This window comes from Pipistrellus hanaki, assembly GCF_964339955.1.
Source record: "Pipistrellus hanaki genome assembly, chromosome: 18".
NCBI classification, from domain to species: Eukaryota; Metazoa; Chordata; class Mammalia; order Chiroptera; family Vespertilionidae; genus Pipistrellus; species Pipistrellus hanaki.
The window spans coordinates 23,486,679-23,501,454 of record NC_140520.1 but is presented as its reverse complement, the minus strand read 5'-3'; the positions used below and the strand labels follow the sequence as shown (position 1 = coordinate 23,501,454).

At 36.1% G+C, this 14,776-nt stretch overlaps 1 protein-coding gene across 1 annotated transcript in view; it reads right to left on the bottom strand.

Annotated features, from left to right (window-relative positions):
- The window catches only part of SWT1 (SWT1 RNA endoribonuclease homolog), a 60,236-nt gene that overhangs the window by 5,718 nt on the left and 39,742 nt on the right, over positions 1-14,776 (bottom strand). The window contains exons 17-18 of the mRNA XM_084866583.1: positions 11,211-11,277; positions 7,612-7,676 (exon numbers count right to left, since the gene is read on the bottom strand). Of these exons, the coding sequence (XP_084722709.1) occupies positions 7,612-7,676; positions 11,211-11,277 (132 nt within the window). The remainder of the gene's footprint in view (positions 1-7,611; positions 7,677-11,210; positions 11,278-14,776) is intronic.

Genomic DNA, 14,776 nt, shown 5'->3' with positions numbered 1-14,776 from the left:
TCAAAACAGTGTGGTACTGACATAAAGACATACAGACCAATGAAACTGAATTGAAAGTCAAGAAATTAACCTTGATATACATGGTTAATTGATTTTCGACAAGGGTGCAAAGGCCATTCAATGTGAAAGTAATAGTTTCTTCAACTAACAGTGCTAGGACAACTGGATATCCACACATCAAAGGAATGAAGTTGGACCCATACCTTATACAAAAATTAATTCAAAATAGATTAATGACCTGTTAAAACTAAAACTACAAAACTCTTAGAAAAATATTTGAGGTAAATATTTATAACCTTAGCCTTGGCAATGGATACTTAGATATGACATCAAAACCCAAACCAACAAAAGAAAAAACACACAAAATAGATGTTATCAAATAAAAAAAAAATTTTCAATGCAAGAATTTATATGAACTGCCCAGCAAAAATTGTTTTGTCCTTTTGCAACAGTATAAACAGTTCACATTTTAAGGGAAAAATACAAATAACCCAGCAGCACTTTTGATAAACTCAATTCTGATGAGGCGACTGCAATTTTTTCCCCCTTCTAAGGCCACCTGGTGCTCTGCCCTGAGCACCTGTTCAGGTTGACATTTACACAACTTTGCATAGTTTAGTTCAAAGATTCTTGTTTTCTTTTATGTCTTTGATATTTTGTCTGGTTTCTTATCTGGCAATGTTATTTGGGGGTATAGTATAACATAACATATGATTAAACAGAAATCTCTCAAAAAATAAGAACTTGCAAATGAATATATCTTCTAAGGGTCTAATATCCAGAACGTATGTGTCAGGCTGCCAGGTGTCAAGGTGGTTGATAGTCAACAAGCCAAATCGAAAGTAACAATCAGGGCTTGATTCATTTACTGCGACTGCAAGGGGCCAAGTGAAGGTGTCAGCTCCCTAATGCTCCATTTTCCCCACAGAATGACGCCAGGTAAGAGTCAGACAACATGCAGTGCAGAGAGGGGGCAGTACCTCACTATTGAGGAGTCCCAAACTAAGGTTCTGCCTCCCATCGACGCAAATGGCTAAGGTGTCTTAGTCCTTTCAGCCTGCCATAACAAAATATCATGGATTGGGTGGGCGCTAAACCATACATTTATTTCTCACAGTTGCAGAGGCTGGGAAGTCCAAGATCAAGGTGCCAGCATAGCTACATTCTGGTGAGAACCCTCTTTTATAAGAGCAGTATTCCCATTTATGAGGGCTCCACCGTCATGACCTAATCACCTCCCAAAGAGCCCACCTTGTATGATCATCATCTTGGGCAATAGGATTTTAACATAGAATTTTTTTTTTTTTTTTGGGGGGGGGGACATAAACAGCACAGCAAAGAAAAAGAGCTAGGAGCAGAAAAGCATTGAGTCAGAGTGGAGAAAAATACTATGGCCAAGGCCTCTAAAAGGAAGTCTCAGCAGAGATGCCTCAGCCAAAGCCCCCCCCCCCCCCCCACACACACACACACACACAAAGGAGGCCTCCAAATGAAGTTGCCAGGACTTGGAATGCAAGTACACATGTGAGCATGCTCAGGGGCAGGGGGCCTGAGCATTGCCTGCAGCTCCCTCGAGAAGGCTGCAGTTCACTGGCTGTGTACGGAATCTGGTATGGAGAAGGCAGCTTTCCCCAATGGAGCCCGCCAGATAAAAGCCACATAACTGTCAGTGTCAGGTCTAAAAGGTCACACCTAAGATTTTCACCTGGAGCCAGATTCCTCATAAAAAATTCTTACAACTCAACAACAGAAAGAAAAAACAACCCCATTAACAATTGGTCAAAGGGCTTGAATAGATATTTCACCAAAGACAAACAAATGGCCAACAAGCTTATAAAAAGATGTTTAACATCATTAGTTTACAATGAGATGAAATTCCAAATTCTTTAGAATAGCTACAATAAAAAAAATGGAAAATAAATGTTAGTGAGGATGCAGAGAAATTGGAACCCTTGTATACTGCTGGTGGGAAGGTAAAATAGTGCAGCTACTTTGAAAATAGGAAGTTCCTCAAAAGTTAAAAACAGAATTACCATGTGACCTAGAACTTCTACTCATAGGTATACATCCTCCTTAAATTATAAAGAACTGAAAGAAATCAAACAAAGGCAACACTATTCACACTAGCTCCAAAGTGGAAACAACCCAAACGTCCAACAACAGATGAAAGGATAAACAAAATGTGGTATATACATACAATGGAATATTACTCAGCCTTTAAAAGGAATGAAGTGTTCATATACACTGAGTTACCAGATTATTATAATCTCTAAACGCATAATAATCTGGCCACTCAGTGCATATCCTATATAATAAAAGGCTAATATGCAAACTGTTCCCTCGACCAGGAGTTCAACCAGCAGGCAGGCTGGCCAACCACCCATGTCCCCTCCCCCTAGCCAGGCTGGCTGGACCCCACCCGTGCACAAATTCATGCACGGGCCTCTAACATATAACACACACCCACACACACACACACACACACACACACACTAAGTGGCCAGATTATCATGCGTTCAGAGGTCATAATAATCTGGCCACTCAAGTGTATGCTACAATGAGATGCATCTTGGAAATACCATGCTAAGTGAATAAAACCAAACACAAAGGGTCATATGTTGTATGATTCAACTTACATGAAACACCCAGAATGAATAAATCCACAGAGAAAGAAAGCAGCTTAGTGGTTGCCAGGGTTTGGGGCCAGGAAGGATAATAGAGAATGACTACTTAATGGATATGGAATGTCCTGCTGGGGTGATGGAAATGTCTTGGAACTAGACAGAAGTGACAGCTGCACAGCTGAATGAATGCTCTCAATGACAATGAATTATACACTTTAAAGTAGTTGTTAATTTTGTTACCTGAATATTACCTCAATTAAAAAAGACAAAAGTATATACTTTTGTATTATGATCTTTTACAAATAATATAGTTAAATGCACTACGAAGTATTATTGCACCTATAGACACAAAAAAATAATGTAATCCTTTGCTAATTAAGACAGAAACATCAGTCCTAACAGATTTGGCTCAGTGGATAGAGTGTCAGCCTGCACACTCAAGGGTCCCAGGTTCGATTCCAGTCAAGGGCATGTACCTTGGTTGCGGGCACGTCCCCTTCCTGGTGTTGGGTGTGTAGGAGGCAGATGATTGATATTTCTCTCTCATTGATGTTTCTAACTCTCCCTCTCCCTTCCTCTGTAAAAATTCAATAAAATATATATATATTTTAAAAGAAACATCAAAGGTCTAAATTTGAATTCTAGATTATTTTTTTTCTAAGGCTTTTTCTGTCTGAGCTTCTTGGACAGACTAGGTCATTAATTTAACACAGGGGTTCTGAAACTTGACCATGCCCTGGGCGGACTGTCACACAGATGGCTGGGCTCCACCCTCAGAGTTGATCATCCAAGAAGTCGGGTGGAGCCTCAGAGTTGGCCCTTCTTGCAAGTTCCAAGGTGATGCCGATACACAGGTCCTGGACCCACAGTCAAGACAGCCACAGCTGAATGCAAGCATGAAGACACTGCCAGGGACCTGTTTCCTGGAGTAGGAAAGCAGTCATTCCTGATAGCACTTGACAGCAAAAGAAAGCTTCTGATATACAAGCCATCTTAGGTAGTAAACTGTTTGGACATGCCAGGTGTTTTATAAGGCTAAGGTCACAAATTAGCTTGCATTTTATCTAGAAGAAAAATGACCTTTGGAACTTGTCTCATAAACATACCAGGACAGTTTGTCAAGAATTTCAGGGCCAACAAAGTGACTTAAACCTGCTCCTAACTTATTTCTCATACAGATAAGACACTATACAAGATATATACTTGGCAACCTGTTTTATAATCTAATTTACCATCCTGGATTTTCGATAGATAGATAGATAGATAGATAGATAGATAGATAGATAGATAGATAGATAGATAGATTGATTTCAGAGCGAACAGGAGAAGGAGAGAAAGAAAAATCAATGATGGGAGAGAATCATTTATCAACTGCTTCTTGCACACATTCTACTGGGGATTGAGTCCGCAATCTGGGCATGTGCCCTGACCAGGAATCTAACCGTGATCTCTTGATTCATAGGTCAATGCTCAGCCACTGAGCCACATCAGCCAGGCAATCCTGGATTTTCTGAGCAAACTCCTCATATGCTCAGGGTAAAAAGCGCACAGATAGATATTACTGGCGAGAGCAAAAGCTATATCAAAAAGTCTATAGAAGACAGAAACTACAGAAGACAGAAAAGTTCACTGGTTTATAGACAGTGAACTCAGAGGTTTTCCAGTATCATAGAATTCAACTTTGGATCTGAAACCTCAATTCCTTGTTTATCAGAACCTAAAAAAAAAAAAAAATTGTTTTATGTTCTTCAGTTACTTAACTACATCCCTATTGCAATAAATATGATGTTGGGCATGTCAACAGTCTCCTTCCTCACAACTAACACTTTAAACTAAAAAGCAAAGAACAGAAAATTCAGACATTTTAGTTCATTGCTCTTCGTAATATTCTCAAAGGTGGCCAGCTATATATGCAAGCTAAATCACTCATCTATTTTCATCTCTGAGCCACAGAAAAACTTTGCCATCTACTATCCATTCATTTGGCCCCATGTCTAATATGAACCACTTTCTCTTTTGGCAGCTTATTGGAAAACTGAGCTGTGGACTATCCTAGAGGCTAATATGGGAGACAGATAGGGCAAATAATTTCAAAACAGCAGCAGAATAATGAATCTAAAGGCTATATCTTTCGATGCATTCAAGATATTAGGTACATTTGATTTCAAAATCATCTTTTTGGGTATAAGAGGGAGCTTATTAATTTCATAGTTCAAATCCTTGGTACTATAAGTGGAAAGAAAACAAATTAGAACTTTGAACATTCAATTTTCATCCCTGTACACTCCCTACCTTCTCCCATCCCCTCCAAAAAAACCTCTCACTGATTCTAACAGTACAGGGAAATTAAACTAACTTTAGAGATCTGATGGAACCATTCTGCAGGGACTCTGCCCTCTAAGTTATCTACAGTGGGTTTCTACACCTTCAAAAATATGGCCAAGGTTCATAGGCGTTATATTCTAACACAAATCTCATGTACACATTTACATGTAAATTGGCCGTAAAGATCTATAAATAAGATAGTCTGAATATTACGGTAAAAACAAAACAAAACAAAAAAAAACACCAATTTTCTCCCCCAGTTGCAACATCATGCATGCCCAGTGCCTTCAGATATTCTTGGAAAATTTATTTGAATCTAATGAGTGAATGTTCATAGCCGTGCTGCTTAATGACATTTGTCCTCACATCTTGACCATCAAATTTATCAATTAAAAGTTTTAATAGAAGCAACTTGATAGTTAACTTAGACCCTGAGCCGGCACATAAAATTTTGTAACCACACCTATACATTATAAATAGCAAATAAACAGTGATTTAGTGTTGCAGTGGCATATTACATAGCAATGAAAATAAAAAATGCAGTCAGTTCAGCTCCAACACTTGTTCCAAATGCACATATTTGTTCCAACACCACTTATATAGTAAAGAGCAATTTGAGCACATACTAGTAATTGTCCTATGCACAGTTTCAGTAGTGAGAGATGCTAGATGAACAGAGAAAACTGCACCTCATTGACCCAAGCTGCTTAGGAACAGATAAAACACACTCATGCACACACCTCAAACATGTACAGCTACTTCAGCTTCTTGTGTGTATGGGCTACATCCATTCACACTTAGTACTGTGACTTTGCATCTAATACTACAATAGATAACCCCTCCCCCAGCACATCACACTAACTGATGAACTGCAGCCTTCCAAAAACCACTTCTATTAGCAATCTGAACTCTTTTACAAGTGTTAAATCTATTATAGCATTTATATATTTCCTAACCACTAACATGCGTAAATCTGGGATACCATTTTGATTATTCAGTGTGTCCTTATGTCTTTGAGATGTGCTACAGCCCCATTTTTTCTTATGCACCCTGAGGTTTTAACTGCATGATTTTGCATAGAGGGTGGGTGATATTAGGAACATACCTGAGATGTTGTAAAATAACATGCTCCATGCCTCAACATGGTGAATCTCAATGTTGACTTACAGAGAATAGAGTGACAGTGAAAGATTTAAATTAAATGTGTTTTTGTTCCTCAGGATTTGTCTGTCAAGGCCCAGGATGGAGAGATTCAAACATATACCCTGTGTATACAAGAATCAGATTTATACTACTCCTTTTTTGTTACATATGAATGCTAGAAACCAAGTTATTTGTTTTGAGAATATATAGAGTGTGATACTGCTAATTTAATCCCTTTTTTAAAAACCTAGAAACACTTAAAATATTTTTAAAATAGATTATTATTAATTTTAGAGAAGCAGAGAGAGGGAGAGCGAGAGAAACATCAATGATGAGAGAATCACTAATTGGCTGCCTCCTACATGCCCCACACTGGGGATCAAGCCTGCAACCCAGGCATGTGCCCTGACAGGATCGAACCATGACCTCCTGGTTCATAGGTCGACGCTCAACCACTAAGCAACACTGGTCAGGCCCCATTTGTTTAATAATAAATAATATGTAGTAAAACCATAAAGATAAGGTTGAGAAGTATAAAGGTTTATTTTGTCAACTGAGTATTCTTTATACCTGTTGTTCTTTAAAACATGGTCTGGGAATGCCAGCCTCTTTCAAAGGGTTTGAGATGTCAAAGAGGCCGAGGCTATTTCCCTAATAAGACTGAGACATGATTTGCCTTTTGCAATCTCACTCTTGCAAGAGTACACAGTAGTTTCACAGTGACACGTGACATGATTATGGAAACAAAATAAATGCAACAGCTATGAGAACCCAGCTTTCTTCTATTAAACCAGACATTAAGAGATTTGCAAAAATGTACAATGCCACTCTCATCAGTAACATTTTTGGTTTGGGAAAAATTCTTTTCATAATTCTATGATACTGATCTTAACATGTAATTCATTAACTACTGTTGTTTTTAAATAAATATTTTAAATTTATCAATTCTAACTTCTAATACAGTAAATACAGATAAATATGACCCACATAAAAAAAGCTTTGAGGGTCTTTAATAACTTATTTTTTATTTTTTATTTATTGATTTTAGAGAGAGAGGGAGAGGGAAAGAATAGAAGGATGGGGCAGGAGAGAGGGAGATAGGACGCAGAGGAGAAGGGAGAGGAAAGGGATAAGGAGACAGAGACAAACAGAGATCAATTTGTTGTTCCACCTATTTATGAATTCATTGGTTGATTCTTATCTGTACCCTGACCTGGGATCAAACCCACAACCTTGGTGCACACTGGAACAATACTCTAACGACATGAGCGACCCAGCCAGGATTTCAATCACTTTAAAATATAAAGGAGTTTTGAGGACAAAAGTTTGAGAATTATTTTAAATCTTATACCTGCTAAACCCCCCTCCACACACACAAACATACACACACACACACACACACCCTTTTTGTATGTATGAAATATTTTTATACTAATAAAGGTAAAAAATCATAGTGAACAAACAAAACAAAAAAAACCCCTCTTCATCCCCGGTATGTCTATGTATAGATATGACTTACCGATATTCAGTATGTGAAACACAATCATAAAGTTCCTGGGCAGTAAATTTGACGCTTTTATTTACCTGAAAAGAACCAAGATATAGTTGTTAGAAATGCATATTAAATCAAACAAGTAGTAAGAACACAGAGTGGCCCATATTCTGAGAAAGCAGAACATCAAGTTTCTAGTTCTTGCATAGGAAGGACAGAACACTAAAAATCAAAAGCTCAGTGACCATGATGCTAACAATCAGCTATGTGTAAAAATAGTAGTCCTACTGTCTCAACCCAATCAGATCATAGGACTGGTGGTGAGATGGCCCTGGGGTTAGTAAAAAAATCTCAACAATTACTTTGTAGATCAAAGGAGGGGAGGGGGGGGAATGTACTCCATGAAACCAATTCATGCTTCAGTTTATTTTCTAGGAAAAGTAAATAACATAAAAAAATAAAATTAAAGATACTAAAAACTTAAAGGGGTGAGTGGATTTGTGGTAGACTATATAAGCAGAAACAGCCACATCTTGTTTATATCCTGAACATTAGAAATAATTCAAGCTGAGAAAAAAAGTCAAGTATTCAACTCTAACAACATTTGGATACTATGCTGACCCTTTCAAAAGTTATTACTGAATAACCTTCACTTTCATCTAAATAGGAGGGTTATAAACTGTGTGGAAACATCTACCTATTTAGGAAAAAAATGTGAATTACAGACATTTTTTAAAGAAATGTATTTTTCAGACTGTGGAGGTCTAAATAGGTAAACTGATATGCTTAACTTTATAAATATATATTATAATCCAGACATAATATACAATACTAAAAGTCCTTTATCTTACACAAGCTAGCATTGGCACTTATAGTACACAGAGAAACAATTCTGTATTTCTGAGGTTTCGCTAGTGATATAGGTTATATTTTACTTATGTGTAGCAGAAAATCTAGAAATTTGTAGAGGAAAACTCCCTTTATCAGATAACTCAACAAATAGCACAGTACCTAAATTTTAAGAACTTCTGAATTAGTGAAAGGGAAACTAAATGAGACTATCTCCTATTCAATTTATTTATATTAGCTGGTATGCATCCATTAACACTACTTTAAAGACTCATATCATGAGAGTCTTTTATAGAATTAAGGGTATTATTTGCAAAAGTCCCATGAGCTTCTTTAGTATTTTCATAAAAAATTCATCATATTTGTGTAGAAAATGTTTCATTCACTGAAAGTTAAAAATACATACTTTTAAAATATAACATTTTAAATGTATATGATCCTAAATTTTGCTTAAAATGTGTTATTTCATTATATATAATATGTAATATATTTATAATGAATGTATTAAATTGGTATATAATTTATCATAATTAACTTCTTAGGTACTTTACAATTTTTAAAAGTATCTTCTAAAAATGTCTTAAAATATGTACTTAAACTATCAACCAGTCCAATTCCACCGTCTTTACATGTTCTTCTCAAGTCGCAGGGCCTTCACTATTTTCACTATTATCCCAGCATACCAGGACCTTGGTGTCTGATCAGAGAATGAAGGGAATCACCTATTTTCCATCAATTATTGAGAAAAATCAGCTAAGATTTTTGAACTTTGTATAATATGGGGGGGAAAAATAGGTCCTTAAGCCTTTAGTGTGTTTTTAGAAAAATGAGTATCTAGGTGATGCTTTTGTTTCAAAAGTGATCATCCACAGACATTTGGACACTTATCCCAAAATACAGCTAGGGTACAAGTGTTCCAGGTCATAGGTGACTTACAAAAAGAGACAGTTAATTTACTACTAAAAAAGGAAAACTGAAATACAAATTCATCACCGATATCAAAGTCTAGCCTAAAATATCTTGTTTCATCATATTCATTAATTTGATTCAAGACATTTTTAATTGTTCACATGGGGACATTTTAAGTTACATTGTTAAATATCATTTTTATGTTCAAGTATACAATTTTAATTCCCAGGGAACAAATAGTTCAAAGATGCCTTTGTCAGTAAACCTTATTAGAATTATGACATATTGTGGATTGTGAAACTGGTGTTATTAAATTCTTGTACCATTTATAATGAATGCCAAATATTGACATGGCTATATTATTAATTCTTAATAATTCAGGAACAAAGGGCAAAGATTAAGTATAAAAGCCAAACATCTTAAAAGTTTAGATGGTCCTATCACTGTTTATGAGATAAATGTCTCCAATGCAGTAATTGATATAGGAAGGAAGGAAGTTCTGCTAAGATAAATTATTTTAAAAATTTGCCGAGACCGGTTTGGCTCAGTGGATAGAGCGTCGGCTTGGGGACTGAAGGGACCCGGGTTTGATTCCGGTCAAGGGCATGTACCTTGGTTGCGGGCATATCCCCAGTGGGGGGTGTGCAGGAGGCAGCTGATCAATGACTCTCTCTCATCGATGTTTCTAGCTCTCTATCTCTCTCCCTTCCTCTCTGTACAAAATCAATAAAATATTTTTTTTTTTAAAAATTGGATAAGTGTCCAAATGTCTGTGGATGATCACTTTTAAAATCAATTTCATATTCTTATAAGTAATGTTAGGTATTTTCTCCCAATATTTCAGCAACAGGAAGCACTAACCTATGTCCCATATTTTTTTCAGGATGTGATTTTAAAATTAACATATTATTTCCACAAATATACTTTATCGTTAAAATTAATTACTCAATTTGAAATTTAGGAAATATCATGAAATAATGATATGAATCATGTCAAATGAAGAAATCATCCTAATCACATAGTATGGTTATGCAGTATTAGGTTGATTGTTTAAAAAGCATACATGAATGCTGTAAAGCAAAATATTTATTCTGTGGTACTGTTTGGAACACTGTACATAGGTATAATAAGTTATTTAATTTTTAAAAACATTATAATTTACATACTGATGTTATTCCCATTTTATAGATGAAGAAACTGAGACAAAGAGAATTAAATAATTCTTCGAAGAGCATTTAGGTAATAGATGGCAGAACCAATATTGTACACTTACTCACTAGGTTCTTCATGTCAGATAATGCATACAAATGGCTAAATATAGAGCTACTGAAGAATAAAAGTGAAGAAATCTACTTAAAGGAGTTTGACTCCATAAACAAATGTGAGACCTGAATATATGTCATATTCCTACAAGTAGCACATTTTAAAAATTAAAGACACAAGCACTTGGAAAGCAAGCATATATGGGAACATGTGCAAAAAGCTTAGGCTAACAGAAACTGAAGATCAACAGAATTCTCCCCCTGGATCAGCAAGGATGGGTAACAGGGCTGGCTGGCCTACATTGGCCCTGATCGGGAATGGGCTCGATGACCCCAATTGGCCCTGAAAGCCAGCCAAGCCAAGGGACCCCACCTATGCATGAATTTGTGCACTGGACCTAGAGGTATTATTATAGGACTCTACTGTATGTTTTTTCTTAGAGAATAAAAAAACAAACCATGTCACTGGAAACCTTCTGTGGCACTCAACAACTTAAAGTATCAATTACTTTAAATACTATTACGTTTTAGAAATCTACCATGTTAATTTATATTAAAATTTGTTTATGGTGGAAATGTGATAAACATTTTAAAGTGTGTTCATACCTCATATTTGATTAGGACGTTATAGAGGGTCTCAATATCTTGATAATTACTGTTGGGGGCCAAAATCCTAAAAAATAAAATATAATAAAAACAGGAAGGGGAATAAATGATTAAAGAAAAATACAATACCTGAACTTTTCCTCAAAACATATCCATACTATAAGAGATAACTTGTTGTATAATAATCTTTTAGAATGTTTACAACCTATTCTAGTTTTCATCCGTTAAAAATTATAAAATTATGAGTTTAATTCAACAGAAGATTTATTAAAATATTTTTGCTTATTTACATTGGTATTTGTATCATCAGTCATTAACCAGAAGTATTCTGTGAAATAATGGTTCACACAATACAGATTTCTCAAAAGGTATAGAAATGTGAAGTGCATTTGTACTCCCTATCATTTAAAGCTGCAGATAAAGCTTAAAAATTTCCCAGAGAAATGTTCAACCTGTCACACACACATACTAATAAAATATTTTGTGTTTTTATTTTTATTAATCCTCCTGAGGATATTTTTCTCTAGATTTTTAAAGAGAGTGTAAGGGAAGAGGAGAGAAAGAAACATTGATGTTAGAGAAAGACACATCTATTGGTTGCCACTTGTAAGCACCCGACTGCCTTACACCAGAATCGAACCCTGGACCCTTCAATCCATGGGCCGACACTCTACCATTGAGCCAAACTGGCTAGGGTAGATTTTGTGACTAAATTAAAATAAAACAGTTTGAACTATCAGCCTAGCATTATATAAAAAAGCATTAATAATCAGACCATTGCTAACACTGATTCATAAAAATAACAAAAATATATATAAATAACATATAAACACAAAATAAATGGAAACAAGAAATAAGTTAAAATAAAGAAGATAGAATAACTTATTTCTCCTTCTAGCAATCAAGTATTAATTCTCATCTTCTTATACTAAGTAGTTTTTAATTTTCAATATGAATTTTTTTTATGAAAAAGAAAAAAAGGAAAGCAGTCCTTTCATTATGGTATTGTGGTTAGTAGCATGTCTGCCTGAGTTTGTTGAGCTGAGTGAACTTGGATGAGTTCTGTGTGAGATATTTTTCTTATCTGTTAAAAAATATGGTAATAGTCCATATTTCATAGGGTTATTGTGAAAATTAAATGAACTACTATAGGCAAAGCTTTTATAACAGTGTCTGGTATTCAGAAAATACTATATCAATTATAACTGTAATAAAATTATTATCATCATCTAATAGTTTCAAGCTACAGAGTAAGTGCATAAAGATCTAACTAAAGAGAAATCAAGCTACCTCAACTAATTTTTAAATTACAACATCTCTTTGAGATCTGGCTCCCAGCATCAGTTTGGCTTAAATAAATTCATATAAAAAGTAAAAAAGAAAAAATATTGTCTCTAGGTCCTTTTACCCTTACCAATGCTTGATATTGTCAGAGTTATTGTTGATATCGTTGGAGTTAACTGACCTAATAACCTTATTATATCTTTAATCTATGTGGCCTTTTTTAGACTGTGGAAAAGCTTTCATAAATTTTTCAGGACACAGTTGAGTTTTTAAAGGGGCTATACTCCCTTGGAGGAGACATATACAGAATATCTTTAAGTATATACAAAAATCTAAATAAGAATACCATTTCATAGAAAACCTTTTTCTCTCAAGAAATTTTAATATACTAATAATCTCCTAATTGTGTGTGTGGGGGGGAAGACAAAGGATAATTATAATACATTGGGAGGGTCCATAAATAATTTGCTTTTAAAAAATGAAAACAAAGTTATTTAGATAAGGTAAACCAATCTTTTAGAAAGATATAAATAAATAGTGTGTTTTAACTCTCTAACTTAGCGTAAACAAACTATCAGCAAATGAGAATAATTTACATTTAATCATTTTTGTAGCTTTGGAAATATCTAAAAACAGGGCAAGAAAATGAGATGAAATGAAATGTTTTATTAGAAGTCTTATAAATTCCAAGCTGATGAACACAATAGAAAGTACTAGTGAATAAAATTAACATTTCTCTGTCCTGAAATGCTTTACAAAAAACCGGTTTTGGGAAAATCAGTTATTTATCTATCACAAGTCATATCCAAATTAAGAAATAAAAGAATTATATCATCCTAGTTTTCTAAATAGCAAATAATTACAGAAATTTTAAGCTCCCAATCTGGCTTTGTATTCTAAACAGTTTAACTGAGGTACAGCTTACAAACCATAAAATTCACTAATTTTAATACATTTACCAAACTGTACAGCAATCACCACAATCCAATTTTAGAACATTTCCTTCACCCACAAAAGGTCCCTCTTGCCCATCTGCAGTCATTCTCTTTTCTCAACTTCAATCTCAGCTCCAGGCAACCACTAATTTTATTCTCTCTCTCCAGAGTTGCATTTTTGGACTACACGGTATTCTTACTCTATAAGATCTTTCCTCACACCATCACAAAAGCATAATTGTAACTTTAAATAATAGCATACAAAGTCTAGTAGATGATGCAAATTCTAGTGGATAAGGGCTGACCCTCACAATGTATATGGTAAGTAAAAAAGCTAGATACACACTAAAAATGCCCAGATCAGAACAAAGCCCCCTTTATTCTCTCATTCAACCAATATGTGAGGCCTACTATGAGTCAAGAACTATTCCAGGCCCTTGGAAACAACAGTGAACAAAAAATCAAAGATTCATAGTAGACCAAAGCATCATAGTTCTAAAAAGCCCAGAAAAGAAAAAATCCTGATCCAGCACAGGAAGATAATGAAGAAAGAATATTGCATTCTTCTCTATTTGAGTCTTTTCTTCCCACTTTTTAATTGCTACGTTTAACTAACTAGTTTACAAGTTATTTCTGTGATGAAATGCCAGAATTTGAAGTTTGTAGGAAAGAAGTTATTTTCTCCAAATGTAAACACTTGATTACTTGGTAAAACAGAACAGAATTATATTCTAACTAGAGGCCCGGTGCATGAAATTTGTGCACAGGAGGAGGAGGATATCCCTCACCCCAGCCTGCACCCTCTCCAACCTGAGACATTCCTCTCACAAGCCAGGACTGCTGACTCCCAACTGCTAGCCTGCCTGATTGCCTGCCTGATTGCCCATAACCGCTTCTGCTTGCCTAACCAGCCTGATCACCCCCTAACCACTCCCCTGCCAGCCTGATGACCCTTAACTGTCCTCCCCTGAAGGCCTGGTTACCCCCAACTTCCCTCCCCTGCTGGCCCGATTGCCCCTAACTGCCCTCCCCTGCTGGCTGGTCATCCCTAACTGCCCACCCTGCAGGCCTGGTCACCCCCAACTTCCCTCCCCTACAGGCCTGGTCGCCCCCAACTTCCCTCCACTACTGACCCAGTCACCCCTAACTGCCCTCCCCTGCAGGCCTTTTCACCCCCAACTGCCCTCCCTTTCAGGGCTGGTCCCTCCCAACTGCCTTCCCCTGCTGGCATGATTGCCCACAACTGCCATCCCCTGCCGGCCATCTTGTGGTGGCCATCTTGTGTCCACATGGGGGCAGCCATCTTGTGTGTCCACATGGGGGCAGCCATCTTTGTGTTGGTCAATT